At 40.1% G+C, this 27803-nt stretch overlaps 1 protein-coding gene across 1 annotated transcript in view; it reads right to left on the bottom strand.

Moving 5' to 3' along the window:
• Nucleotides 1-26373, bottom strand: part of frmd6 (FERM domain containing 6) — a 32539-nt gene extending 6166 nt beyond the window's left edge. The window contains exons 1-8 of the mRNA XM_053336335.1: nucleotides 26229-26373; nucleotides 7653-7981; nucleotides 6522-6612; nucleotides 3529-3608; nucleotides 2526-2602; nucleotides 2249-2435; nucleotides 557-712; nucleotides 341-406 (exon numbers count right to left, since the gene is read on the bottom strand). Coding sequence (XP_053192310.1) covers nucleotides 341-406; nucleotides 557-712; nucleotides 2249-2435; nucleotides 2526-2602; nucleotides 3529-3608; nucleotides 6522-6612; nucleotides 7653-7751 — 756 coding nt within the window. The 5' untranslated portion in view covers nucleotides 7752-7981; nucleotides 26229-26373. The remainder of the gene's footprint in view (nucleotides 1-340; nucleotides 407-556; nucleotides 713-2248; nucleotides 2436-2525; nucleotides 2603-3528; nucleotides 3609-6521; nucleotides 6613-7652; nucleotides 7982-26228) is intronic.
• Nucleotides 26374-27803: the final 1430 nt, after the last annotated feature.

The following is a 27803-nucleotide window of genomic DNA, read 5'->3' as shown; positions in this document are numbered from 1 at the left end:
ACCACAAAGACAACACTGCTGCACCAAGAAGAGAAGAAAATCCACCTTAAAAAGTAACTGTTGTCCATTATTGAACCTTGAAACTCAACTTTCAACTAGTTTATTTCAGCTATCGATGGTTTTGTGAATTTTCTAGAATCAATAGTGCAGAAATTTGCCTTATTGTGTTTTATGTAAAGATACTGAGTTGTACTGATTTCTATTGAAGACAGTTGGAGATTTTTTAATTGTAGACACAATAATAAACAATCATGAAACTTGATGATGATGATTTACAAGAAACTAGGAAAAGAAAAAGCAAACAAACAAAAAATGAGACAAAATTTGTAAGAAACTGTACCTGGAATATTTGTATACCACGTAAAGTCAGCCCCAATGTAAGAGACGCCTCTACTTCCTTCTTGTCCTGTTAAAAAAAGATGACATCATATGTAGATAGATGAGGAGAAGATGGAGCTAAATCTGATGAAACAGAAAATCCTTAAAACTCAAGCTATCAAAGCACTTTTAGCCAAATACAAAACTCATTCAACACCACAGAGACTGATTCTCTCACCTTGTAGAGTCTGTAGTAGTGGACAGTGACATCATCGAGCTGAGCGCACTCCTTGATGTACTTGAGGTGCGCCTCTGAAGCCGTGAGGGCGAACTGGTCTTTGTGCATGTTTGGGATATGCCTCAGGATGTACTCACGGCCGCGCTTGGCTATCACCTGATCGAGGAGGGAGAGGAAAATAGAAATGTTAAGTTTGGCTTGCTGAAGTTATACAGACTCATGACAGCAGACTGGCAGTGAATGAAGGTAATGAAGATCTCCGCTGCGCTGTGAACAGATGTCTAAACCTGGAAAGCTTCAAAGAGAGGAAGCAGAAACACACTCGCTAAGCTTTCCTTTTCATTTTTCTACTCGGCTTTTCCGTGAACCTAAATGTGCGGTAGAGTTACTGTTGGGGTTAGTGTACGAAGCTCATTATCAAACAATTTCCTGTTTCAAGTCATGATAAGGAGGCAAGGAGGCTAATCACAGGAAACTGAAGGGCAATCAGACGGGTGTGGCTGTCCATAACCAGAGAGGTGGAGGGTGGTGAAGTGGTGTCGCCATATCAGCCGGAGCATTTCTCAAGATTAAAAAAAAACAAAAAAAAACAGTGAGTGAGTCTATGTTTGTGTGTCTGTGTGTGTGTGTGTGTGTGTGTGTGCTACTTCCAGAGACAAAAATAAACTTGATGTCCCAGTTCTGATTATCCCACATGCTCAGATGTGTGTTTGGTCAGTATGATTAATGGAATGTGGCTGCGGACCCTCATACACACTCTCTGGTCAGGTCAGCACACACCCACCCAACGCTGACAGTCACGAGCTCGCCTCCTATATGTTTCGGCCTTCTCCGTCAGTGACACAGCACATTTATTTTTGGTCTTATTCAGCTTAGACCTACTTTTAAGTCCTGGATGCTTACAAGGACATTCATTGTGACTCATTGAAATATCAGACAGAGTTACCACAGACTGTGTTTACAGCTTTTGAATGTTTTCATGCACGCCCAACGATAGACGCTCTCATTGCTGAACGACGAGACATGAGAATAACACCAAAAAAAGTGAGGAGAACGTGTGTACACAAGCCAAAGAGCCCAAGGGAAATGTTAACCCTTACAATACTGTTCATATTCTGATTTATAATTAGTCTTTACATCAATTAACATGAATTATTTCCCCCATCAGTCACTAATAATAAAGGTTTGATTAATCTTATGGAAAAACATGGACATTCACAATCACTATTTTATGGTCCAGGGTATCATTTTATAGAATACAATGAATACAACATGTTTGAATGCTTAAAAATGTGTATTAGCTGCACAAAAAATAAAAAAAGATGCATTTTATTTCCATTTTTGTATACTGTAGGTCACATTTAGGAAAAGTCCGGCCAAAAGAAATGAGTAGAGGGTCTTTCTACAGCTCAGATTTGACCCTGAACAGTATGTAATGGTTAAATAAATACTCCTGTGTCCCTAAAGATGAATGCTAGGTATTATTATAAGAATATGTCAAGTCTTGTTTGTGATATTAATACAAGACAAGATCCGGTATAGGAACAGGACAAGAGGGAGGAGGGAGATGTGATCTAAGCCAAAAGAACGAGCTGCGTGTTGGTGAGTCATCTTAAATCGTCTCTTCTTCTCTGACAAGTTTGACACACGTTAAGGTTTGGCCCACATACGGTGCACGTTAGACATACTCACCCACGGGGGGAAGTAGGCTTCAGGTTCAAAGTACTTCCCAAAGTGCTTGTTGCGTTTGAAGTTGCCGAGGTCGGCCTGCAGGGCGAAGGCTGCCAGGAGGAAGTAGGCCTCCTCCCGCTGGATACACTGAGAGAGCAGCACCTGTTTCCTCAGGTGCCAGTAGTAGTAGTACCTGGCTGCTCGATCACTGCGGGGAAGACGGAGAGAACAATTACAGGTTAACTGGAGCTATTTAACATTATTACTAATTATAACTCAACGTGTGTGCTTTACTTACCTGATCAGTCTCCCGTTCTCAACGTAATACTGAGCTCTGAAGTGGATGATCATCGGAGGCCCGAACTGGTCGATGCCCTGAAAAACATACAAGTGGAAATCTGGGTTTATTTTCTACAACATCACGTCAAGGTCTGTTCACTACCAACGTGCCTTGGTAACGAGAGAGGGGAACATGTAGAGCTGCAATGTTTAGACGATTACTTGAAGCGTCAATCGAAAGGAAAATGTTGCTCCTACAATTTCGAGCAAAAACACCAAATATTTGTTGTGCTGGGTTCCCAGAAGTTTTGGGTTTCGGAAAGATAATCAAGACATTTATTGATGTAACTTGTGTTGTAGCATTCTGTAAAGGGGCATTTTTCACATATTTTTAATGTTTTAATGATTTATAGACCAAAAAGGAGGTTGGGAACCCCTGATTTAAAATGATAGGATGGGTAAAAGTTTACAATTTGAGGGCTTTGCTTCAAAAAGTTGCTTTCTCGCTGTTAAAGTTTGAATGAAAGTCAATATTATATATATTTTCTAAATTTCCATATCATGGGACTAATAAAGGAATATCTTATCTTGGAATATCTTAATATCCTTAATCTCGCATCTAGCAGGGTGATATCTTAAATAACTTCCATGAATCCATTAAGATATGCAAGTAAAGGTTCATTTTAGTCAGAGTCCTGTAAACTGTGATGTCATTAGTTAAACTGCATGTTGACCTGCTGCAGTTTTTTTGGGGGACTGTCGTGACTCTGGGTGGCTCGTTGTCTCTGGATATCTGAATTTAACGGTTGCATGTGAAGGGACGGACTGAGAATGACTCTGCACACTGATCTGATTCAGCTGAAGCATCTGGTACTGACAGTAAGTAGCTGTGTGGGATGACGCAGGTCTTTTTAATGTGGAGCGATGACAGCCTTTTCAAACAGTGCAGATCTTTTATTGATCTTGCACGACAAAAACAAAACTAAAATAAAATAAAATAAAATCAGGACACAGTTTCTTACCTTGCTGGCTTCTCTTTTCCATTCTTTGGGGCAGTATTTGGATAGTTTCTGATCCAGCTCCATATAGATGTGTTCATTATCTGTTGGAAGGGAGACACAGGTTTAGCTCACACACTTGTTCCCTGCGTCATGACCGTGTGTGTGTGTGTGTGTGTCTGTGTGTGTGTGTGTGTGTGTGTGTGTGCAGTTATATAGGAGCCTTCGTGAGTGTGTATGCATGCACAGAGAAAATCCTCAATGAATGAGCTCCGTTCAAAAGACCGCCTCAAAGCAATCGCATCACACACACACACACACACACACACAGCCTCCGCAGCATTTCTCTTTGTACTCGGAGCCAGTGGCGTTTCCTTCTCATTTCTTCACCTCGTCTCTGTCACGTCTTAATCTGCTCCTGAAGTGATCCTCCTTTCATGAGCCGCGGGCCTCGCTGATCTGACAACTCTGAATTTTCTATACAATGAAAACCTCGCTGAGAAGCAAGAGCGGCCTCTCAGACAAGACGTCAATGCAGATTTTTCATCAAAATTTTGGAAACTGTTTTGAGGATTATGAGGACTGGGGAAGTGAGTGTTTATATTTATATACCTGTCATGACTCATACTTGTTCAGAAACACATAAAAACGACGTCCTGAATATGCTGCTCCGTGTTAACACTTAAAAACACTTAACGACACTTCCCACTAACCCCTCGGTTAAATCTTTCCCATGAAGCTAGTTCTGCTTTTATTTGGTGATTATTTGAGATCTCTGCCGCTGAGACTTCTGCCGCCATCCCAATACAATTGAGGTCAATGGCATTTGATTTGTGGCGCTTGAGTGATCCAAAAAATTACATTTGGGAAAACTCGACAGAAATGTCTGTTTTCAGAAACAATATCCCTCATTCACAGCTATTTGCGGTCGCACACCGAGAGAAAAAGTTAAGTCGGCCAGGGTTTAATGGTGGTTTATGTTTTCAGAGATTTGGATGGACTGACTCTTAAACTTAATTTTTGTGGTTTGTGTTCTGTTTTCAGAATATTATGTCAATTTACACAGAAAGACAGATAACTTGTGACAGAATGAGTATGAGATTTATAACTCATTTTAAATGAGACCTCGGAGTAATCACTTAATCACATATGCGAGTTAAATAGTTGCTGAAAGTTTATAAAGCAAATGATTAAAGTATTAAAAACACCAGGGAGAGATTTCATTAGATGATTCGGTAAAAGGTAAAAGGTAAAAAGTAAAGTGATGAAGGATCAAAACTGACCCAATAAATCAGCAGCAATAACGACTACTTTCATTATCTGATTATTTGCAGATTAATATCTAGATTAATCAACCAACTGCTGCTCTATAAAATGTCAAAAAAGTAAAACATGGAGTTTCCTTCCTCTGACAAGAAGTCAAAAACCCAAAGATTTAATGTCACATTTGAGAGGCTGTAGCCAGTGAAATTTGGGCAAAGACTGCAGCCTTTTGAGCTCTACATCAGGAGACCACATTACTCCAATCCTTGCTGCCCTTCACTGGTTACCTCCAAGTTTTAGAAGTGATTTTAAGTTCTTACTGCTGGTTTTTAAAGCTTCTTATGAGCCTGATCACTGCCTGAGATCCTCCAGCAGGTCCGTCCTGACGGGTCCTATATCTCATCGTGTCACTAGAGGGGACCAGGACTTTGCTGTTTGGGCCCCTCGGCTGTGAAACTCCCTGTCTGGAGATCTGGAGTCTACATTCAGACTTGGAGACAGTCACAGACCTTTTTGCGTTGGTTAATGTTGGACTCTAGTTATCTTTATATCGTATACGAGCCCTGGTCTAGTGTGTCACAGCCTGGACGTGGATGCTCTAGTCTGGTCCGAGGGTTGGGGGGATGGGGGGGCAGCAGGTGACACACAAGGGGGTGGGTGGCCTCTGTTTGCCTTGGGGATTTCACGCTGTTCACACAAGCACTTCAGGAATGTCCCTCAATCAGACCCGCTGGCTCCGGCTCAACTGACCCGCTGCGCCGTCATTGGCTCATCTGGAGGCCAGCTGTCTGAAAACACTGCCTCTGCAATTTACTCTCTTCCTTCGCAGTTGCCCACGACTGTCACCCGCTGTCTGCTCGGGTGGGGGGGCCGTAGTACAGACGCGATGACTCATTCCGCGCGTACGACCCCATCACCCACCACTCCACAACCCCCAACCGAGCCTCGTCACCCTAAAAACAACTCTAGCACCGCTGCACAATGGGCAGCCATTGAGGGACGAGGAGGCCCAGATTCATGACAGATAGGTGAGACATGCTCACGTTTTAAAGGCTCTGAATCCTGTTTCCCAGCCAACTTATTGGTTTGTGGGAATTAACTGCCTGGTTACAATGTTTTTATGTGGCTCTTTTCTTGACACGCATTCAACCGAGTCTCACAAGTTGCAAGAGTTAAAAACACATGATGTTCAACTTTGCATCACCCACGCAGAAAAAGGAGGAGAGAGGTGGATAGTTAGAGAAAATAAAGGATGTGTTGTTCCACTGACAGATAAACAAATTAAAGAGATGGATAAATTGTGTGCAGCACGCCACTTAACATCATATGGAAGTGCACAAACAAGAGGATTAGGAGGTATTTGTTTGCTGCCCCCCACCGAGACAGGGTATCTGCACAAATTTAATGACTTTTAAGACCTTTTTAATATACCTCTTTAAGGAAAAAGTAATGCCATTGCTGAGACATAACAATAATAATAATAATAATAAAATCAAATCAGGATTTTACTGTTGTAGTGGGGTTAAAAAGTGTAGTTCATTTTGAAGTAATTTATATAGGACTGCAACTAATGATTAGTTTCATTTATTGTCATAAACTGAACAAATATAATTATACTTAAATCAAATTTAATGTCTAACTCCTACAATTCATTGACATTTTTAGACCTTGACTATAAAAAACTAAAATTGAGACATTTTAAGACTTTTTTTAGGGAGCCGCGAAGACCCTGGCTGCGAGATGAGAAGTCTTACTCTGAATAACGCTGAGTCCAAACAGGTGACAGTCCTTCAACCTCAGGAGGTCACACACCTGGACCAACAGTTCCTGGCACAGGGTCTTCACCTGAGGACGAGATATAAGAGGAATAAGAGGAAGAAGCTCGGAGTTAGCTTTTGACATGATTCAAAAATATATAAATAATACAGTCAAGTAAACTCCGCTGCTAATGTGTGGTGTGTTTATCTCATGTTGCTATGAATAACATCTGCAGCACAGTCGGTTGATGTTTCATTTCCTGCGATTTGTTGTGGACATATTCTAATTAAAGTCGGGAACATACAGAAATTAAACAGCTGTTAACTGATTAGATTAAATTCCTGAGGTTTCCCCCCCTACACACACACATGCACACACGCACACACACACACACACAGCAAATTACCAACTGACAGCCAAGAAACACTGACCGCAGTACAATATGAACTAAAACCTCAAAAGATTAGATTATTAAAGGAACAGTTTGACATTTTGGGAGGCTTTCTTCCTCTCACTGTCTTGCCTTAAGTTAGATTAGTAGATTTATTTATATTTATTTTCTTGTATTTATGGTGAATATGAAGCTTAAACTAGCAGCAGGTTAAATTTATCTTAGCATAGGAACAGGAAATAGGGAAGCAGTTAGTCTGGCTTTCTACAAAATCCACCAACTAATACCTCTTAGTATTAACTAAGACTTTAAATCTTGTTTGTTTAATTTGAACAAAAACGGACATGTAAAAACGAGTTGTGTGGGATTATTTCTTCGCAGGGTTCAGTGAATTCCTGGAAGAAACTCTTGGCAACAAAGCAAATCTGCCACATCTATAAAAAACTAATTTTTCAATTAAAATCTTGTATATTTTTAGTGTTTTATTGTGCAGTACAAGATCTGCGGTTTATTTTTAGCAGGATTTAGATAGATAGATGAGTTTAATGACCAAAATAAACTAAACTAAACTAAAATAGATATTATTTATTGTCCACAAAAGAGAATTAATTAACTTACTCAGATCAGTACCACACAGATAATGATAACAGATAAATCAAAAGCAATGCCTTCCACTGATTGTGTGAGTGTGTGTTTGTGCATTTCAACTGATTATTTCCTGTGTGTGTCTCCTCACATTGACTATGACGTTGAGCGTGTCATCGTTGGGCAGAAAAACACAGACACAGCGGCGGTCCTGCATGGTTTTGTTGTTGTGGAAGTTCAGTTTGTTCATCTTCGTGTGGCTGGAACAGGACAGGCGCCTCCTCCGCCTGCTACCGGGGCTCTAAGGCCCTCCGACGACCCCGCCTGCACCACCACAGGCACAGGCACAGGCACCACCACCTGGTAGATGTCGCCCCGGCTTCAGCTGCAACCCAGTACAGACACACCAGCTCCTTTGGGCTCAGCAGGCCAAGCAGGACTCACAAGGCAGGGCATGGGGACCCAGACTGCAGTCAGCCACTGGAGAGACAAATCAGAGAGGACAAAGGATGGAAAGTTAGAGCAGGAACTTCATCAATTTACTCTTTATCGTAGACAGCTTGGATGGAAATGATGAACCAAATGAGCAGATCTGTTTCCACGCAACAACAAAAAAAGATAAGGTTGAGAGGACAGGAGGAGTAAAAGGAGGCCAGCATTCCTATTTGTGTTACTTCAGTGTCTGTGAATATGTGACTTCACCGCGGGGGAATGTCAGTGACTCCTAAAGGAACATCTGTCTGGAGAGAAACTGATGAAATGTAATGATGGCATTTAGAAAAGCAAAGTGAAGAGAAGCAGAGTGTTACTGATTGGGATCACTCTCTCACATAAAAGAAACCAGTTCTGGACTTTAACTTTAGGGCATTTTTAACCAAATTAGAAATACAACACAAAAAGTTTTATCAGGTTGACTTTAACAGCTGTTAAGACACGTAGGTGCGCTGCTGGCTGGTGTAAGGCTGTAATCTGTAAACCAAACAGTTTTGCTTCTGGCGTCACGTTCATCGTTTTGTTGACATGCTTTCAGCTATTTGACTTCATGTGTTTTTACTGTCTGCTTGAATCCACACCAGACACGTGAAGGTGGAGGAATATCTTTAAAAGAAGGCTTAAGACTTACCGTTTCACTTTAGCCTTTAACGAGCTTTCCTATCTTCACACTGATGCACTACTTTACTTTACTGTTATATTCTATTCATTCGGTTTTAGCTACTTTTACTGTGTACTATTGTTACTATTGTTATTTTCCATCTTATATTGTTTTTTTGTTCCTTTTTATTCTCCTTTTTTATATTATGTTTTGGGGTTTTCTGCCTTTATCAGACAGTTGGTGGCAGAGAGGCCAACAGGAAACAAGGGGAGAAAGAGAAATGGGTTTGACATGCAACAAAGGTCCCCTGCCGGACTCAAACCAGGGACGCTGCAGGTACATGGCATGGGCTGTAACCTCCGCTATGAGGTTGCTCCCTTTTAGGCCCTTTTAATGTGGAGCACTTGGTGTATGTAGTTTATTTTGTTGTAAAGCACTTTGAGATGCATTTCTTATATGAAAGGTGCTATACAAATAAAGTTTTTTTAATTATTATTATTACCTGCACTCTGATGCACCTGCATTTCTAGTCTGGAGAAGAGTGTGGAGCTGGAAACGTCATACTGTTGATATCCTAATAAATCTACCTGCATCTGGAGCTGCAGTTCTTGCCATTACCTGCACTCTGAAATATTTAGACAATGAGTTTCTGAATTCTTTCTCCATCTTGCACCTGAGTCAGGTTAGATCATCTTTTCCATGACAGCAGTGTGTTTGTTCCCGTATCTTCTATCAACTATGTCCATCTTAAACACACACACACACACACACACACACACACACACACACAGAGAGAGAGTAGAGAGAGCACACGCACGTACACACATATAGTGACACACCTCCAACTTATACAGCTGTCTTGTAGCTCACAGTGTGAACAGCACCCGAGGATGTGTGAAAAGTCTCAGAGCAGACAAAAGAGCCTGTTAGAGAACAATCAATCCTGATTATCACCTCTTCCTGTTGAAAAGTCACTCACCTTCAAGCCGTGTTGTCATTAAAAACAGATAAAGATACAAGGTGACAAACAATTAGCATTTAAAAAGAGAGGTGGAGAATTTAGGTTTCTTCACAACACAAAGCTGGAAGCCAGAGGTTAAGGGTACGTTTGGCAACTACAACAGGAAGTAGAATAATACTGAGACACTGGAAGTCTAGTCTGTTGTTTTAAGGAATGGATCAGACTAATGACAGGATAGGCAACATTTGAATGGGTCACGTGGTAATATTGTTATGTTTGTTCTACTGTCTGTTTTAAAGCTTTTTAAAAGATAGAAAAATGTGGATTTAAGACTTTTAAAAGCTGCAAAAGAAATAAAAGTGCTATAAATCAGTCAGCTGTTACTTTAATAAAGCCAGGAGTGGAGCGACCGGGCTGACACCGATAAACAACAGCATGAAGTGTAGAGTCGGACTTCTGCTGCTAAGTCACAAACAGCTTTTCGGAGTAAAGTGGTCGTTGAATGCGCCTCCTGTCAACACACAACAACGCTGTCTTTGTTACAGGAGCGGAGACCGAGGGAGCATTGTGAGGGAAGAGGCCATAAATATACATACAGTTGACATACAGCGTCAGTTCTCATTAAGGCTGCTCATTGGATGTGCGACTGGTGTTACGGTTTAAGTGGTGACCGTGCTAACTGGTGACTTGGTCCTGAAAAAAGGGTTAGGGTTTAATCCTTTTTAAAAATACACATTCAAAAGTTTAATATCGAAAAATATTTATGTAAGTTAAATTGTGTTCAGGAGACTCATTCATTCATTCATTCGTAATGTAATAATGTAATGTGAGAAAGTCACCAGTTAAACCGCAACACCGGTTACTTCCTGCGCTGCTGCTGACACTGACGAAACACATCTATAGCTACTTCACACACACACACACACACACACACACACACACACACAAAGACAAAAATAGACATACACACACACACACACACACACACACACACACACACACACACACACACACACACACACACACACACACAATGACCATATGTCAGGTGCTACTACAGAAGAGCTGAGCTGTGTGTGATGCCATCGGGTTAATTAGAAGTGGGATCCATTTAATTGGATCACTTCCATACATCACATCACTAGCTTCCCCTCAGGAGAACTAAGAGCACTGCCGGTAAATCAGGGCGGATATAATATCTGCAGGTCGGTCGGTTTCTGGATCAGATGAAGTAACAGAACACATCCATTGATAACAGCATGTAATCAAGCTTTAAATTATATTATATGTGATGTATTACACTATGTAGTCACATTCATATTTATTTATTTATCTTTTTAAAATGTATATGATACTGACTTCCATGCAATGTAAGCTGATTTATATTGTTCAATGTTTTATTTATGTGTCTTGTAAGGTGTCCTTGTGTGCTTTGAGAGGCGCTTTTAAATAAAATGCATTATTATTATTAGAGTGAAGGTTTGTCTCGTCTCAATCTCGACAGAGTTTAGGAGGTTTAAAAACATCCAGGAGGAGGAGAGGTTGTGTGTAGACCTGTCACGATATCTACTTTTATTGGACGATATATTGTCTCAGAAATAATCATGATAAACGATATTATTGTCATTTAAAGATCATTAATACCCTAATATAATGATAATATAATGCAAGAGGGGGTGGGATTGAAGAGTGGGGGCCATGCAGACTGCCATAATGGGCTGGGACAGAGTTATTTATGCACTTAATGATGATGTTATTGATTAAACTAAAGGATTATGAAATATGATCAAGAATTAAGTATGTTTTCTGATTGGTTTACTGTATTGTAACACACTGATGTGAAATGTAACATGTGACCAAATATATACATCATTTTTACATCTCACTTCCAATGTCGTTGTCTAGGTGACTGTACAATGACAATAAAGGCTTATCTTATCTTTTAAGTGGCACCGCTCACTTCTGCAGTCTCCACTCAGGAGGTGTTTAGCCAATGTGCATAGTGAATAGTCTCTTAGCTGCTAATGTGAAGTGTGATCGAGGTCATGTCCAAGTATCAAACGATAAGTCCATACATAGACGTGACGATGATTACGTTATTATACGATAAGCCGATAATTGTAGTTTCATATTTAGTGGACAGATATGAGAGTGGTATCAATCAACTCAACTCAACTCTCAGCAGGAGAGCAAAGATTTCCCTTAAACTACTGAAAGTTTCTTCACTATCAACGATCGCTACTGGCACTGGAAACTTGGAAGCTGCTCGGTCGCCGCTAACTACCCCGATGTGTAGATACATTTATAAAACAACATACTGTTCATTTTCTACACCATCGCAGTATGACCCGGTTCAATTTTGACCCAGTCCAAGAATCCCCTCATAAAAAGTGTCTATAAGAACATTTGAACCACAGATATGTTTAGAAAGCATCAATAGCCAATCTGATTGATCAATAAATGGATGATTAAACCTTGAATAATGTGTCAGAGAGCAGAGAGTGTGTGTTTTAGAAGAAAAAGCACCTTCTATCACACAATGTCATGTCTTATTTTACTTAAGACATGAAAATATAACATAGCAATAATGATTTAAATGGATTTTTGTTGAAAGTGAAAATTACTTTATGGAGCTGTGGAGTTTACTGTATAACCATTGGAGCCATCAGTCTTCACTGTTACATCATAAAAAAAAGAAATCCTCACAACTACTGTCTTATTAAAACTATTAACTACTCATTTAACAAAAAGCCACATCAATAGATACAGGTCAAATGAACGGTGACAGCGAATGCAACGCCCCCGTTTCAACAACAGCACACCCCTCTTTCTATCCAATAAAAGCAGAAATGCCCCAAAAAAACATTTAAAAAAATACAAATCACCAGAGTAGAGAATCTGAAAATGCCACCTTTACCTTTTTTAAAGTATGACTAAGCTAAATTGTGAGTTTGGCTCTAATTAAACGCTGTGTAAGTGATGACGGGGAGCGAGAAGCAGAAGGATAAAAACCAGCCAAGACTCTGAAAAGTAAGTCAGCTGTGTCCGTCCTGACTCCTGCCTGAGGTGTTTAAGGCTGCTGGACGCTGAGCTTTACAAAAAAAACTCACCTGAAATTGCTAGTTTGGACGTTCAATATGTAAACAGTGTTTTTCATGGTTTAGACAGCTTAGTTTTTGACGTCTTTTTATGATGCCACAGAAAAGTATTTGGGTTTTTCTTTTGGTACAACAACTTAACCCTCACATACTGCTCACTTTCTGACTCATAATTAGTCTCTACACCAATTCACATTATTAAATTCCCCCATCAGTCATTAATAAATCACTATTTTATAATCCAGGAGAACATTATATGGAATATGATGAATACAACAACACATTTTAATGCTAATTTTTGAATTTTTTAATACAGTACAGCACTTCCCATTTGTTATTTTATACTGTGGATCACATTTAGGAAAAGTCTACCTAAATATAAATGTGTATGTGGTGTTTTCACAGCTCTTAAATGAAAAAAAAATGGGTCAAATTGAACCGTGAACAATATGTAAGGGTTTAAAGAAGCATCTGTCTCATCCTGATCTTTTATAGTCGGGGTTTTGAAATGTTTTACAGGAACGTACAAGGTGGAAACATTCACACATCCAGCAAAATTTAACAACCCTTGAAGCAGACTCTGTTGAAGTCATGTCATAAATATGAAATACGACTCCCCTCCGACTGCACCAACAGCTACATCCCAGTAATGACTAATTTATAACAATGTCAAACACTTAAAAAAAAAAAGGTGAGAGGTGAATATCGTGTCTGTCGCATGTAGAGACGGGTAAATTCAGACATAACTTGAGTGTAGTCATGTTTTAATGGGTTTTAAAAAAAGGTCTGTTGTGTCATGTCTGGTCTACACATGAGACATCATCATCACCACAGTGGGGATGTCAACGTTAACCGCCGTGAAATGAAAGGGTGGATTCCCTTAAATATTCTGGTACCGTGAGGAAAGGGAGTGCTGGATAATGAAATTACTGCTGCTTTTCCATCCATTCACCCTCCCCTCCTCCTCTTCTTCCACTCTCTCCATTTTTCACTGCCATGCAAAGTGTGATGCAACACTGAAGCCACATGTAAAGACACACAGACAAAAAAGTCCCTCACCCCTCACCCCTCCATCCCCCAGCTGAGCTTCCTCCTGCCTTTCAGCCCCTGAAACACGGATTCTGTCAACGTGGCAAACCTCAGAGTCAGGCGTGACACCAAAATCCCACACCGGGATGTAGAGGAAAAAAAGGGCCTCTGTCACAACTATGCCTCCTCTCTCTCTCGCTCTCTCTCTCATTCTTTCCCTCCTCTGTTGACATCAGAGGGGTGGAGAGTCTCTGTGTCTGACTGTTGCAGCAGCAGCAGCAGTGGAGGAGGAAGAGGAGGAGGAGGAGGAGGATGGATGGATGGTGGAGCCAGAAAGGAAAAACTTCCTCAGACCCACCGGAGGAGGCTGTCACCACGCTGACTTAAGAATAGCTGCAGGTACAGAAAGTGTCAAAGCTATAAAAAAAAAAAAAAAGTATAAAAACAGGGGAATAAAAGATGTGTGGACAATACGGCAACAGCAGCAGAGAGAGAGAGGGAGAGCGAGAGCAGAGAGAGAGAGAGAGAGCGAGAGGGCAGAGGGAGATTCAAAGGAAAAACTGCTGCAGTCAGGAGAATTCCTCGCTAACATCTGCTTCTCATTCCAACAATGGTGGCCTTTGATTCCTGACGCAACACCACGAGCAGCGCCGCCACCGTCTCCGCGTGCCCGCTAAAAACTGCTGCGTCCCCCCGACAGCGTCCTTTCAAAAAAGAAAACTGGAACAACACACGTTAGCTGTGATCCAGATCTGGAGATAAACTCTGTTTGTTTGCACTTTAAGTTTTATTGAGTTTAACTAATTGATTTTATTTGGATTTGAATACATTTAAAAACTACATGGATGGTTTTTCCTGCATCAGCACCATTCAGATAGAGTCATGTAATAAAACTACAGTAATAATGTAATGAAAGTGAAACTTAAATAAGAGATATTAGTATATTATTACATTATCGGCGGCTGTTATTAAATTTGTAAAGGGTTTTTATATATATATATATAACATTATTTACAAAAAGTTATTACGTTATTGGTTATTGGCCGTTATTACGTTACTGGCTGCTAAAAGAAGTTTCAGTTACTTTTTGGGGTCCTGATAGTTTGCAGTGAAGTAAAATAAGTAAAACCTGCAAATTCTCAGATTTGAGAAGCTGGAAAAGAGATTTAAATGACTAATTGAGTCTTTAATCGATTGTCTTAATGTTTAAATCCCCCTACTGCTGGACTGATAAACAACAGCACAAAAGTTGGGGTCCTTAATAATGTTTTATAACTTATCTATGAAACATTTGTAAAAGGTTTATTATTTATAAGCATGTAATTAATGGTTTATAATACACTTTACTGTATTTATAAGCAGATATAAAGGCCATTAATGTGCTATATTTGCATTTATGTTTCTTCTGATGACACATTTTATGTTATAACTATGTTTACTTCTTTATTTTTGTGTTTTTACTTCTATAGGAATAAAGTTTAGTTAGGTTGACGTATGAAAACTAAACTATACTTTTCACACCTTTAAAAGAACTCATATCTAATGCAATGGCTTTCAAATAAGTCCCATAACACCCGCAGCCATTTCAAATTACCGCAAACTAACCATAAAATTCAATCCAATTATATATTTTCTGACTTTTTATTGCTTGGAATAGCTGTGCAAGAGCCAAAAATGACTTTATAATGATCCGAATCGTAGGGCGGCAAAAAAAAAAAAGACAAAGGAAATCTAATTTCCACCAATCAGGAAGGAGGTCTGTTAACACTGCAGACGCTGACACAAATCGCCCCTTTGCTGAAATATTTAAAGGACTCCCTTTTCAAAGACTATTATAAATAGTGGCAAAGACTGGATTCAAGTGGGAACAAGTCTTTCCACCCCTCCTCTCCCTGCCAAAAAGAGATCTGTTTATTCAGCTGATGAGAAATGTTGCTGAGCTGACGAGTAGCTCTAAATCACATCAGTCACAAGATGGCATTAGCCTTCACAGTGAGGATCGCCCCGGCCAAAACCGTCCCCTCCCCGTCTCTCTCTCTCTCTCTCCTTTCACTGAAAAAGAAAGAAAGGAGGTACCCCCCCTCCTCCCCCGAGTGTTAAAAAATAAACAGGAAAAAGCATGTTAGCGTTTGGCGACATGCTTGACCACCAGAACCACTAACTCTGGATTGTCTAAACAGTCTAAAACATCTATTTTGGACTCCTGGCTTGTCGTGATGTCGGGAAGTGGCTGTCGTTATGCACCGGAAACACGCTCATAATATGTGTGTATGTTTAAAAAAAGGCTGCTACGACTCTGAAAATGCTGCTTTCTTTTAATGTATGTTCTTTCTTTCTTTCTTTCTCCGCAGTCGACAAACTTAAGACGGTGTAAATGAATAACGGTGACACTTGCTGACATTAATAGAGCTCCTTCTCTCTCTCTTTCTTTTCTCCTCTTAAATACCTGGATGTGTGTGTGTGTGCGTGTCTTTTTAGCCTTTAAGCCTAATCTCAGGCAAAGGTGTGTGTGTGTGTGTGGGGGGGGGGCACACGCTTTAAGACCTTAAATTCCCATGATCCCCCCCTTTGCCTCTAAGTTCTCATCTTGTAGATATTTGTATGTTGACTGTCAAAATTCCTCCTCGATTTCCACCCAGCCTCACAAGGAGGGTAAAACTATCTGTTTCTGGCTCTGAGTCAAGCTAAAAGATTTTTATTTAAGGACTTATCACACACACAGATGAAATGCAGGATATTAATTATAGTAATTATCCACCACACACACACACACACACACACACACACACCTCCAGTAAAGATAAGAGTATTATCTTCCTGTTTGCTCGTACAAATCCAACACCTGAGAAGTAAATTCCTGCTTGTCAATCAAACACTTATTAAATGTCACGCTTAGTAACCGCTTAAGGTCAGCCGTTGTACACATCAGCAGCACTCCTGTAACTGTAATGCTCTAATTCGTTGATAAAAGTCACGTCGCCTCGGGGCTAAAACACAACTGACGTAGTTAAACGCAGCTGTAATATTTAAAGTGATATTATATGAGGTTATCTCAGTAGAAAGGCATTTTAATTCTTCTCAGATCATCTAGAGTTTTTTTTTTTTTAATTGGTCTCGCATCTTTTGTCCCTGAATCACTCCGAATTAGTAAACTTCCTGCTTGATTAATCACTCTCATTCTTGAATCTTGATTGAGAGATAAAATAATCAAAGTGACAGCGAAAGTAATCTTTAAAAAATGCCAACGCACCATCTTCTGAAACTGCCCCCGAGTATAACTGTGCGTTGGCCAATATTTAAAACACTTGTTCAAAGACGTGTCGCTGCCCATACTTGGCAGCGGCTACTGTGGATGTTTTATAAGAGCTGAGTAGGGCGCCGATTTTCCCCAGTGGTCACTCGCAGTATTGCAGGTTAAAAAAATTCCCCTTATGGCCCAAAAAATAAAGCTAAACAGCAGAATAATCATACTAAAATTCATCGCCATATTGTGAATTTGTGTATGATAATTCTGCTGTTTAGCTTTTTTCTTTATTTATACTTAATACTATGTTTATTAGTTTGTTTTGGATTTTAAATGCACCTCTGGGGTTTTCACAAAAGTAATTTCGTTGTGAGAATGAAAAAGCATTTTCCTCATAGACCACCATTATAAAAGAGAGGTCTGTAAAAATGTTGACAGGACTTCAAAAAAAGTCAATTATGACTCTATTATGAACTTCTTATCTATGGAGGTTTAATATGTGTGAAAAAATATAAGACATCAACACGATATAAAGTCTGTGGGCCGAAGAGGAACTCGTGGGTGGGGTCAGTGGGAGGAAACACTACTGTGCATATTCAGTATTCATAACCTGTAAGCTAAAAACTGATAACCTAAGACTCTCATAGGACTGAATGGGCGCCATCTTGGGTCCGATATCCAGCTCTTATAATACATCCGTGGCGGCTACACAGACGGATAAGGGTTCAAATTAGAGAAGGTGGGAATCAATCTTCCATTAGATTCAGATTTGATTGAATAGAAAAAGGAGTTCATGTTTTTACTTTTAGTTATTACCGAAGCTAACCGGTCTTTAGAAACACGAGGCCGAGAAGCATTGATGTAGGAAGCAGTATTGGTGGGGGCGTGTAGTTTTGACAGTGTTACAGCGTCTCAGTATGCGTCTCGTCAACAGCAGCACCTCGCCGAATGACATCACGTTGCAGTATCGCAGCAAAAGTTGTGCCAGGTTTGGCTTTTTTTGAGTGCTTTGTTTTTCCCGGAGCGGTCCATGTTTTCATCCCCCCACATTCAAAAGAATAGGAGGATGACATTTTGCTCATTAGGGGTTAATATTGGTCTGAATGCGGCCGTGCATGGCAACAAAGAAAGTCTTTATCTTCTTCACTGTGTGGGTACGGGACTGTTTTTCTGCATGATCAGAGTCACTGATGTTGCTCTCTTGGTGTAAAAGATTCAGTACTTCACTATCATCTCCTATCGGGTAATAATTAAAGTCCATCTCCACCTAAAATTGTATTTCTCTTCTTCCTCCTACAGTCACATGTTTTAACGTCACTGTGCTGAGTTTGACACTAGAAGCCTGTTTTCACATTAATCTTCACAAAGTTTACATTTTCTCACCGTGCTCATTGAAAATCTGATTTTAAGTGTGATATGCGACACCCCAACTAGCTTGAAAGCCAATCCTGATACAAATATTTAACTTAAAACAAGTGTGATGTGGAAACTTGAAGCACAAACACTGAGAACTGAACTTTAAAGTGAAGTGAGAGACATCTTGTGTCCAGCAGTTATAAAAATAGTCATTGATACTGTGCCTTTTTTCTTCAATGAGGGAGAACGAGCAGATGTAATTTTCAGGAGATTTGTGCAGGGAAAATAAAACATATCAGATGCTCATTATTGTTCCAAGCAGAGTAATTTGAAGCTTGTCTGGAGGAGATCAAAACGCACCCAAACACTTCGACTCACCATCTGGGTGCTGTACACTGCCCTCATGGTGCAGTCGACATGACGCTATTAGTAATGTAGAAAAGCACATTTTCTGTGACTGTGATCAGGATTAGAGAAGATAATGATTGTGATTCTTATATTTAAGAGTCTCCACCCCTCTCTCTCTAACCACAACGACCTGCAGAGAAGCACGAGAAAAGACCAGGAAGCAAAACAAAGGAGAGCAGGGGGAGGTCCTCACTAACATTTTTCCCCCCATCCCAAATTAAAGTCCTTTCACAAGAGTTGGGAGAGCTCAGTTACCTTTATGGAAAAATTATTTCAACATTCATTCATGGCATCTGGCTTCCATGTGGCTCTGACCAAGGAGCGAGAGAGCTAAAACACACACAAACACACACACACACACACACAGATGGATCTCTAACCGCCGGCACTGCCAGACATGTTAGAACAGAGTCAGCAGCAGCAGCAGCAGTCGCTCCTTTCGCTCCCCGCCCAGCATTCAGGGCCCTGGACTGTGCATGAGTAACTCTGCAAAAAAACCTAACAAAAAACCCAACTAGCAATCGCAACACACACACACACACACACACACACACACACACCGCTGCGATGTCAACCAACCCGACCATTACGTACGCCCGAAATAGAGCGAACAGCCTTAAAAACCAAAACCCTGCTGTTTTGTTTTTTATTCGAAGCAGAAATCTTGTTGAAAGTGATCTGATGTTTCCTGGATTTTCTCCTCTCTCGTTTAAACTGTCACACCTGAAGAAGAGTCACGAGACGAGAAACGCGGTGTGCCTTTCTTTCTGTCTTTTTTTAAACAGTACAGAAAGTTAAAGCCATGAAATCCTGTGCCTGTCTGAAGCTCGACAGAGTGTGAAACAACATACAGCTGCATGAATTCACCTCTGACGCTCAGTCAATCACAGCTGGTATTACACGGGGATGAAAATGAGCCATTTTTTCCTAATCGGTGGGTATAAACGATGACTCATCGAATATTAGCTGCATGCCAACATTCACGGAGGGCTAAATAGATAACGCTCCAAAAAATTACTTTCAATATTCATAACAAGCAAGCTTTAACTGCACAAACTTTTATTTATTTAAATGATAATCAGCCTTCATTTGTTCCCCTAAAATGTAACATCCTACAATCATGTTAGCAATGAGACGTAACGTTTAGTTTTCTCTCTACGACTTTTGTCACACTTTGACGTACTAGTTTGATGATTAGCGTCGGGTCCGTCTCCCTTAGCAACCGTCACAGCAGACAGCAGCTTTTTCACATGACTCAGCAGTTTCTCCACGCTAGACTTTTAGCTAGCAGGCTAACCTACTACTGAGTCAAAATAGCCAAAGGCAGGTGTAAAAATTATCCAGCCCTACATTATAGTAAACTACAAAGCTCAACTCTTCATTAAAGTTTTTTAATGGAACCCAAAACACAAAAGGTCGACCCCGCGAACGATAATTCAATTATTCTGTTGGAATGACACATCCCTGGTATTACAGGATAACTACAGTATCTAGACTGAACTTGTGTCTCACCTGCCAACCAATCCTACCAACAACAAAAAAAAACAACAAAATATCCTTCAGAAAACACCTAGAGCTTTAGTGAGGAGCGTGTGAGATAAGCCGATAATATCCTCTGGGGGCAGGTGGGGAGGGATGCTGGCGCTGGCAGGTTAAATCTCTCTGGGTCCGCTTCCTTTATAAAAAGAAGACTTCAAGCTTCAGTGTAGAAACCCAGAGGGAGAAAAAACACACAATCCAAGGAAAAGGGAGAAAGGAAGACAAATGCCGGAAGAACTGACCCCATTTTTTTTTATTTCTTCTTCTTCTTCTGTCCCCTTTGGTGCACTTGAGACACGGATAAAAGGAGTCCTGCAGTTGTAGCAGCAGCACGAAACTCTGATGTTTGGTGTTTATCAATTAAAATAAGGGTTGGTATTCCCGAGTTTGCACCTTGAGAGCAGATTATGTTGTGACTGTGAGCCTGAAATGTCCCTCCTGTGTTCCTGTTTGTACTTTTTCAGAGACTCAATCGTCAGTCACCGCAGATGAAAACATTTCCTGCCGCCGCTGCTGCTTCATATTAAAGCTTTTCCGACGACAGACTCCCAGAAGGTTTTTTTTATTGTGAGGAATTTATAGGAAATGAAAATGTGTTTTTATCGCTGAGTTAGCTTCGTTAACAGTCCCGCTTCCTTCTTCAATTAAGCCTTACATACTGTTCATATTCTGACTCATAAATTCCCCCGTCAGTCAATAGTAATAAATGTTTTTTAAGTTATGCTTTTTTATTTCCATTTTTGTATACTGTGAGTCGCATTAGGAAAACTCTGATTAAAAGAAATGTGTGGAGTTTTTTTTACAGCTCTCAAACCTGACCCTGAACAGTATATAAAGTCGGACATGTTTTAGAGATATTAGTTCAGTAGGTCAATTTAGAGGGAAGAAGAGGACGGATGTTTGATGACGAGCAGCCAAAATGTATGTTTGTCTGCGTTCACGTGTTTGATCGGGCTGCCTGCGATCGTCACGTGCGTTCATTGACACACGGATGTGGTTTCATCATATCTTACCTGTTCACTCAGGTGGCGGTGGGAGTTTCAGACAAAGGGGGGTTAGTTAGTAGAGCTCCAATAATTTCTGTTGACATTGTATTATCATATCAAGTGTTAATTAATAATATAGTGTCTTATCAGTCTTTTTGTTTTTTAATCAATAAACAGTATTAAACTCCATCTGGACGTCTACTAAATCTCTCAGCTGCCTTTGTTTTGATAACAGTCACTACACAGCTTATTTTACCTAGTTTATTATTTATTAGTGTTTATTTTACTTTACACAACAAAACAAATGATGAATATTTTTTAATTGAGAAGTTTGGACTCATTTGGTAGAACTGAAATTACATTTTTACAGAGAAAGTAAAGTACAGAAAAAGATACTGGTGGCAAATTCAAGGTACTGGTGCGGTGCTGGTATCGGGTCAAATATGTCCAGTACCCAACTGTAGTAATGATCTGCTTTTTTGGTACACTTTCACTTTTACCCTGCTACTTTTTTTCCCGCTGTACTGCACGTGTCAATTTGAATTCCTCCCAAGGGGCGGTCAATAAAGATACATCTTATAACTTAACTCGTTGTCCAGGTAAGAATGAAGTTGCGTGCTGTTTATTTCAACATTGTTAGCAAACAGACAAAGAACGATGGTGTCTGCCGCTTCTCTTGCCCTGGTCAAAAAAACAAAAACCCTTCCCAATGCCCTCTGCCCCTTTACCTGCCTACCTGTGTAACTAGATTCTGCCCAATACCTTCAAAATAAAAGCATCAACCAGTACTCAAATGAACTAATTCAGCTATATTCTTCACAACAGATGGCTTCAACACCAACCCTACTTGAAAATCAAGGCTTGTCCGTCATTTTCAGACCTTAAAATGAAAGTCAAAACACAACTTAAAGCTTTTTTTGTTTGTTTTGTTTTTTCAACATATTCGATCACTTCTCAGTAATCCTCCTGTTTTTTCTCGACACTTTGTAACCTGACTTTCCTGAGAAAAACAAAACATCCAGAATCGGTCTCATGAGTTATAAGATAGCATAGACTGATAGCGGTGGAGCGCCCACGGCACCTGTATGGTTTACAACACACACACACACACACACACACACACCCTCATATACTGTAGAGGGCTGTAGTGGAGATAACACCTGTAATATAGGAGGGTAAAGATATAGAGTTCCTCCTTCTTCTCATCCTTTGTCATGGTAGCTGTGGTACCCTCTTTCCTCCCTTAGGTTCCTCTTACTCTTTTATCTTTTAATAACAGCAGATTGAGTGATACATTTTGGGTTAGGGTGGAACACTTTATAATCAAGTTTCTGAAACCATTTAAAAAAATCTCCTTGCATTGTGAGAAGACGATTATGTAAAAAGCAGGATTTTACTGTTGTAGTGGGTTGAAATTGAGCTAGTCATTTATATAGGACTGTATCTAATGATTAGTTTCATTACAGTTCCAACCATAATGCTGAATTAATAAGTTGATTGTTGGTTTTGAGACCCTGGGTTATCACCTGTTATACCTTTGTGTATACAGACACTTCTTCAGTTCAGGTCTGACATTTTTCTTTTTGGTATTGACTGCTGAGTTTTAGCATCAGAGGAAGCCAGCCCCTGAGGCTAAGGTTTCAAGTTGAGCTTTTTGATGCTGAGTTGAGGGTAAAAACAATTTTTAAAAAAACAATAAATCCAACGTTCACGTAAGTGTGTGTGTGACGGCGAGCGTTGTCATGTGTCAAAATGGTTTAAAAAAAAAAAAAAAAAAAGGTAAAAAACTCCAAGGTGAGATTACACAACATATCCGTTACTCATAGAAATGATTGGTGAAGTTTGGGAGGGGGTTTTTCTTTGTGCAATTATGGGCCATCCCATCACACATTCCTATCCAGATCCATCCCAATGACTCATGCACACACACCAACCATCTTTGTTCACACATTTCCTTTTTGTTTCCTACTCAAGCAGCGATCTTCCTGTCCAGACAGCACCTGCATCATATCTCTCCCTCTGTCTCTCTCTCTCTCTCTCTCTCTCTCTTTCTCTCTTCCTCCCTCTCTCCTCTGTTACAACCACTGAGCCAAGACACAAAAACACGCTTTGTTTTTCTTCCACTCTCCACCGCAGCTGGCTGGATCGGAGGAGACCTGAGCAGCTCGTCATATATAGGCCGCACAAGGTAGCTGATTAGCTTGCCATGTGTATTGGATGAGTTTCAAGTGTTAACAATCTGTAATAGAGAAAGGAGGGTAAAGGGGGGTAATAAGGAAGGAGGGGAGGGGGGAATACCCTGACTGGAGCTGATGTGTGCAGAGTAAGCAAAGAGTCCTGATTTCATTTGTAAATTATAATATCAGAAATGTAATAAAGATTACTGCGGACAAGGTTTATTATATCAAATTAAAGGTGCACTATGAAAGATTTGCTGTTGGTGTCGTACACTATGAACGACTTAGAAGAAATATCTAATTGCCATCAGGGTTGGGCAGTATATCAATATGATATCAGCATCAGGATATGAGACTAGATATCATCTTAGATTTTGGATATTGTGATTTTGATATGGCATAAGTCATTTCCTGGCTTTACAATGATGTCATTGTCTGAACTTACCTCCCTATTTTAGCTGTTACATTATTTGCCTTTACTCACTTTGTCTTTATATCCACATTACTGATGATAATTTAGCAAAAATATCGTTGTGTAAATATTTTGAGAAAGCACATTGTTAGTCATCCTAACAATATTGTTGCAATATCGATATCGCGGTATCTGGTCAAAATATATTGATATATTGGCGGGAATGATCATTTTTCATCATGTTGTGATTTTGGCAGTGATCTGTACCAAACAAAGATGTTTTCTTAAGTCTGTAGAATATGATGTGTAGGCTGGGACATCTGAGTAGCACCACAATATTTATTATAAAATTTGGTATTTTGACACACACACGTTGCCTTTAACAAATGTTGCACCTCTAGCGCGATTTGAAACTTGCAGTCAATCATATTGTGATTTTGATCAACCATCGATCAAAGTCAGCTCCTTCTCCCCCGACTCAACCAGCCAGCAGCATTGGCGGAAACAAAGCTAGCCAGATAAATAAAACATTACTTTTTTTTGTTATTGTTTCACAGCAGTTACGTTATAAAGCAGAAGTAAACACACCCAACACCACAGGAAGGTGCTGCATTTTTGCAATTTTGTGTGAATGCAGCGTCCCACCATCAGTCAAGCAGACACACAAACCCGCTGCTCTTTGTACATCCATGACACAGCGACAGAGAGCAGAGTGATGTAGCCTGGTCGCCACACTACAACCCAAACCTCACATGTGTGCACTGTTATTGGCTGGGGGCTACACACCTACTGCTCAAAAATTGACACCCAAAATACTGACATATGACAGAGTGTCTCCAGATAATTACACCGCCACAGACTTCTAATGAGTCTTAATGACTGAGAGGGATTACCTTTGTATGAATCTATACATTGATCCTGCATAATATGACTTGGCAAAAGACATTTGAGTGACAGTAGTTACAACAAGTAACCACAAGACACAAGTTAAGCTGGCAGAGCATTATTGCCCCTGCTGCTGAAGTGCCCTGGAGCAAGTTAATAAGCCGGTATAGTAGCTCCAGGGAGTGCTCATCTAACCTTATGACTCTGACCTCACTGAAAACAGGGCAGAGGTGAAGATAATTTGGTGTGAAAGTAAAAGTATTTAGATGCCACTGAATCCTTAATAAGTGCCCTATCAGTGTCAAAGTTAAACTTTGTAGGGAAAACATGAGAGTTCCCATTCCTTGTTTGTTCCTGATTGCCCTCTGGTCTAATATTAAACAGAAAGGGTGGATTGTTGGAATTCCTGAGTGCTAACAAAACAACTTTGTAGTTTGTTTAAAGCATTGGCAAAGTAGATGAGAATTTGCAGCCCCCCCAAAACAAGACCGATTAGCATTGGTTACGCTTCATTTTCTGCCATTCAAGTGCTGACATCCACAGCACTTTGCAGCACAAACTAAAGGTGACGCTGGTGGATGTGTGGGGCATTAGTGGCATTGTAAATACTCAACAATAAAAAAAAGGGAGAAGATAGGCTATAGTTTTTAACCCTTAAAACAGGCAACGTGCACCAGGAGATGCAGACTCTTTAACACCCTGTAAGGAGTATGATTGGTTAAGGTGGTTGTTCTTAATGGTTATTAATGACCAGAGAAAGCAAGAGTGTGACACTTCTCTTTATCAAATAAAGCATTCAATTGTTTTTACCATTATGACAATTTGTTATACCTTAATAGGGACAACAACCTCTTGGAGGAGATACAACTCATTAAAATCCAAAATATACAAAATATTTTAAATATATATTTATGGAAATGTTTTACTTAGGTGCAAATGAGATAACTTATTTATTTTTCACATCTCATTTTCCACACCTGCCTGTTTAAGGGTGTAATCATTTTACACGTTACTGCCAATATAGAAACGAATAAAGACATTCCTGCATGGCGTATTTGCATTTTTAAGAGGGGCACCACCAGGTTTTTGTATCACAAGGAGAGAAGGGAACAGTGTAAAAAAAAGTGGGTAAACATCAACAAATCAAAGAAATGATTCCTAATTTACAAGACGAAATGTATACATAGACACAAAAATGGCAAAACTGACATAAAACACTCTTGGTTGCTCATATATCGTGGCAACATTCCTTGTAAAATACCCTGACTGGCAGCATCACCGTTTAGTGAGGTAATAGAACCAAGCACAACTTATCTGCCCCCGCCCCCAGTGGCTTCAAACACTTTAAAACACTCATACGTTAACCAACTAATGTGTATTAAAGAATAATCTTTAAGCGTTTAAAGGGGCTAATAGAAGCATGGGATGACGTCACGGCCACCGCTGCTTTTAAAAAAAAATAAAAAGAAGTGGTAACCGTTAAAGATTCCGAAAGCAAAGGAATTAAAAAAAAAGAAAACGTTTAAAGCAAAAACTCACCTTTAATGAGAAAAAAATAAGTTATTCCCTTAAACAGTGTTAATCCAACCGGGGTTGATTTGAGAGCTCTTAAAGCTGGGAGCAATTTTTAAAAATCCACACTTTTTAAAAGACTTCAGTAAGTTTCGGAGAGAGCAGTTGTCGGTCGGACGCCTTCGCCTCATTCTGTCCCCGCTGGAGCAGCAACAACCAGATAGGAATACATGTGCGGTGAGTGGGAGCGTACAAGGAGGGGACCGGGATAAAGATGGATATGTAACACAAGCATAAAATCAACAAAGAGGAGTCAAATAAGCATAATGACAGCCTAATGTAATAACATAAAAACTAGTTGATAATATGTTTGAGTTTGTTAGTGTGTGTTTATTTGTTTTAATGTTGAGAAATGTTGTAGTAGTCGTAGCGAACCCCCCCACCCCCTAATGTCAGTCGGATTTGGTATCGCCCACGGCTGCCTCTCATTCCATTCCTCCCGACTATGCTGGACTGGAGCTCTGCAGTGGCGGGGAGAAATAGTACAGGCGTCGACCCGTATGTATTAAAAGCGCGCTCAGAAAAGTTATGTGATGTAGGCCAGTTTATTTTTACGTCCGGATCACCCAACTAACACCCTGCAGCTGGTTTTTCTTTTATGTGACTTAACTTTGCTAGACTATAACCTGAATTTGTCATAAATCTTACCAAGACCCAATTATAAAATACCCAATTATGTGATACCATGGGATATAAAATGATTATAAAGCAACCTACCATAAGATGACTATGAACTTAATGAGCAGTCAAACATTTTATTGCCTGAATATTAAAGCAGAGTAAATTGAATTTTACTTTAAATCAAAAATAGATTACATTGAATAGAATAGTGTCAAATGATTCACAATAAGGAACCTGATCGGCTTACTTGTCAGGTATTACAGCAACATAAAGGCTCTGCTATACCTTGAATCATTGGTGGCCATAAATAAACATGCAGTAAAAGAGATGTCTGTTGCACATTGTCTCGTTTTTGTGCGTCTCACTTCTAATAAAAACAAATACGCTACAGTTGGTGGGAGAAATAGGAATGTATATGGGAACCAGAGAGGATGGTAGGCTATAATAATAAATAATCTCCAGCCATCCATACAGAAAGAAAAATGTAAGGCCCCAAGTGGACACCAGCTGTGCTACAGTAATAAATGTACACATGCTTCATCTCCAGTGTTTATTAAGATGAATTGTTTGTATATTGGCTCCTCACGCGTCTCCTAGAGACCAATCCTCCCCTTTCACAATGTCAGCCATTGGTTTATAAGTGGGTAGAGCCCCCCTTTGTTGACATGGTGACCTGTAATTAGTGCTCGGGGCTGGACCCTGCTCTGACTGCTTGTCAAGGGGAGAAATGGAGTGCCAAACATGAAACGGGGCACAGAAGTGAAGCTGGTCAAGCCACGCTAAACCCCCTCTGGCCCAGACTGCTTTGAAGTGACATCAGAAAGGGACCTGTGAACAACAAAGCAACCATGAGACCATTATCCCCCCCCAAAAAAACTGCAGACCATAAATCCATAATCCCTGGATCAGACACTGGAGTGG

The sequence above is a fragment of the Scomber japonicus genome, chromosome 16 (assembly GCF_027409825.1).
Source record: "Scomber japonicus isolate fScoJap1 chromosome 16, fScoJap1.pri, whole genome shotgun sequence".
NCBI classification, from domain to species: Eukaryota; Metazoa; Chordata; class Actinopteri; order Scombriformes; family Scombridae; genus Scomber; species Scomber japonicus.
Note: the sequence above shows the minus strand (reverse complement) of the source record. Positions and strands in the feature narration are given on the sequence as shown.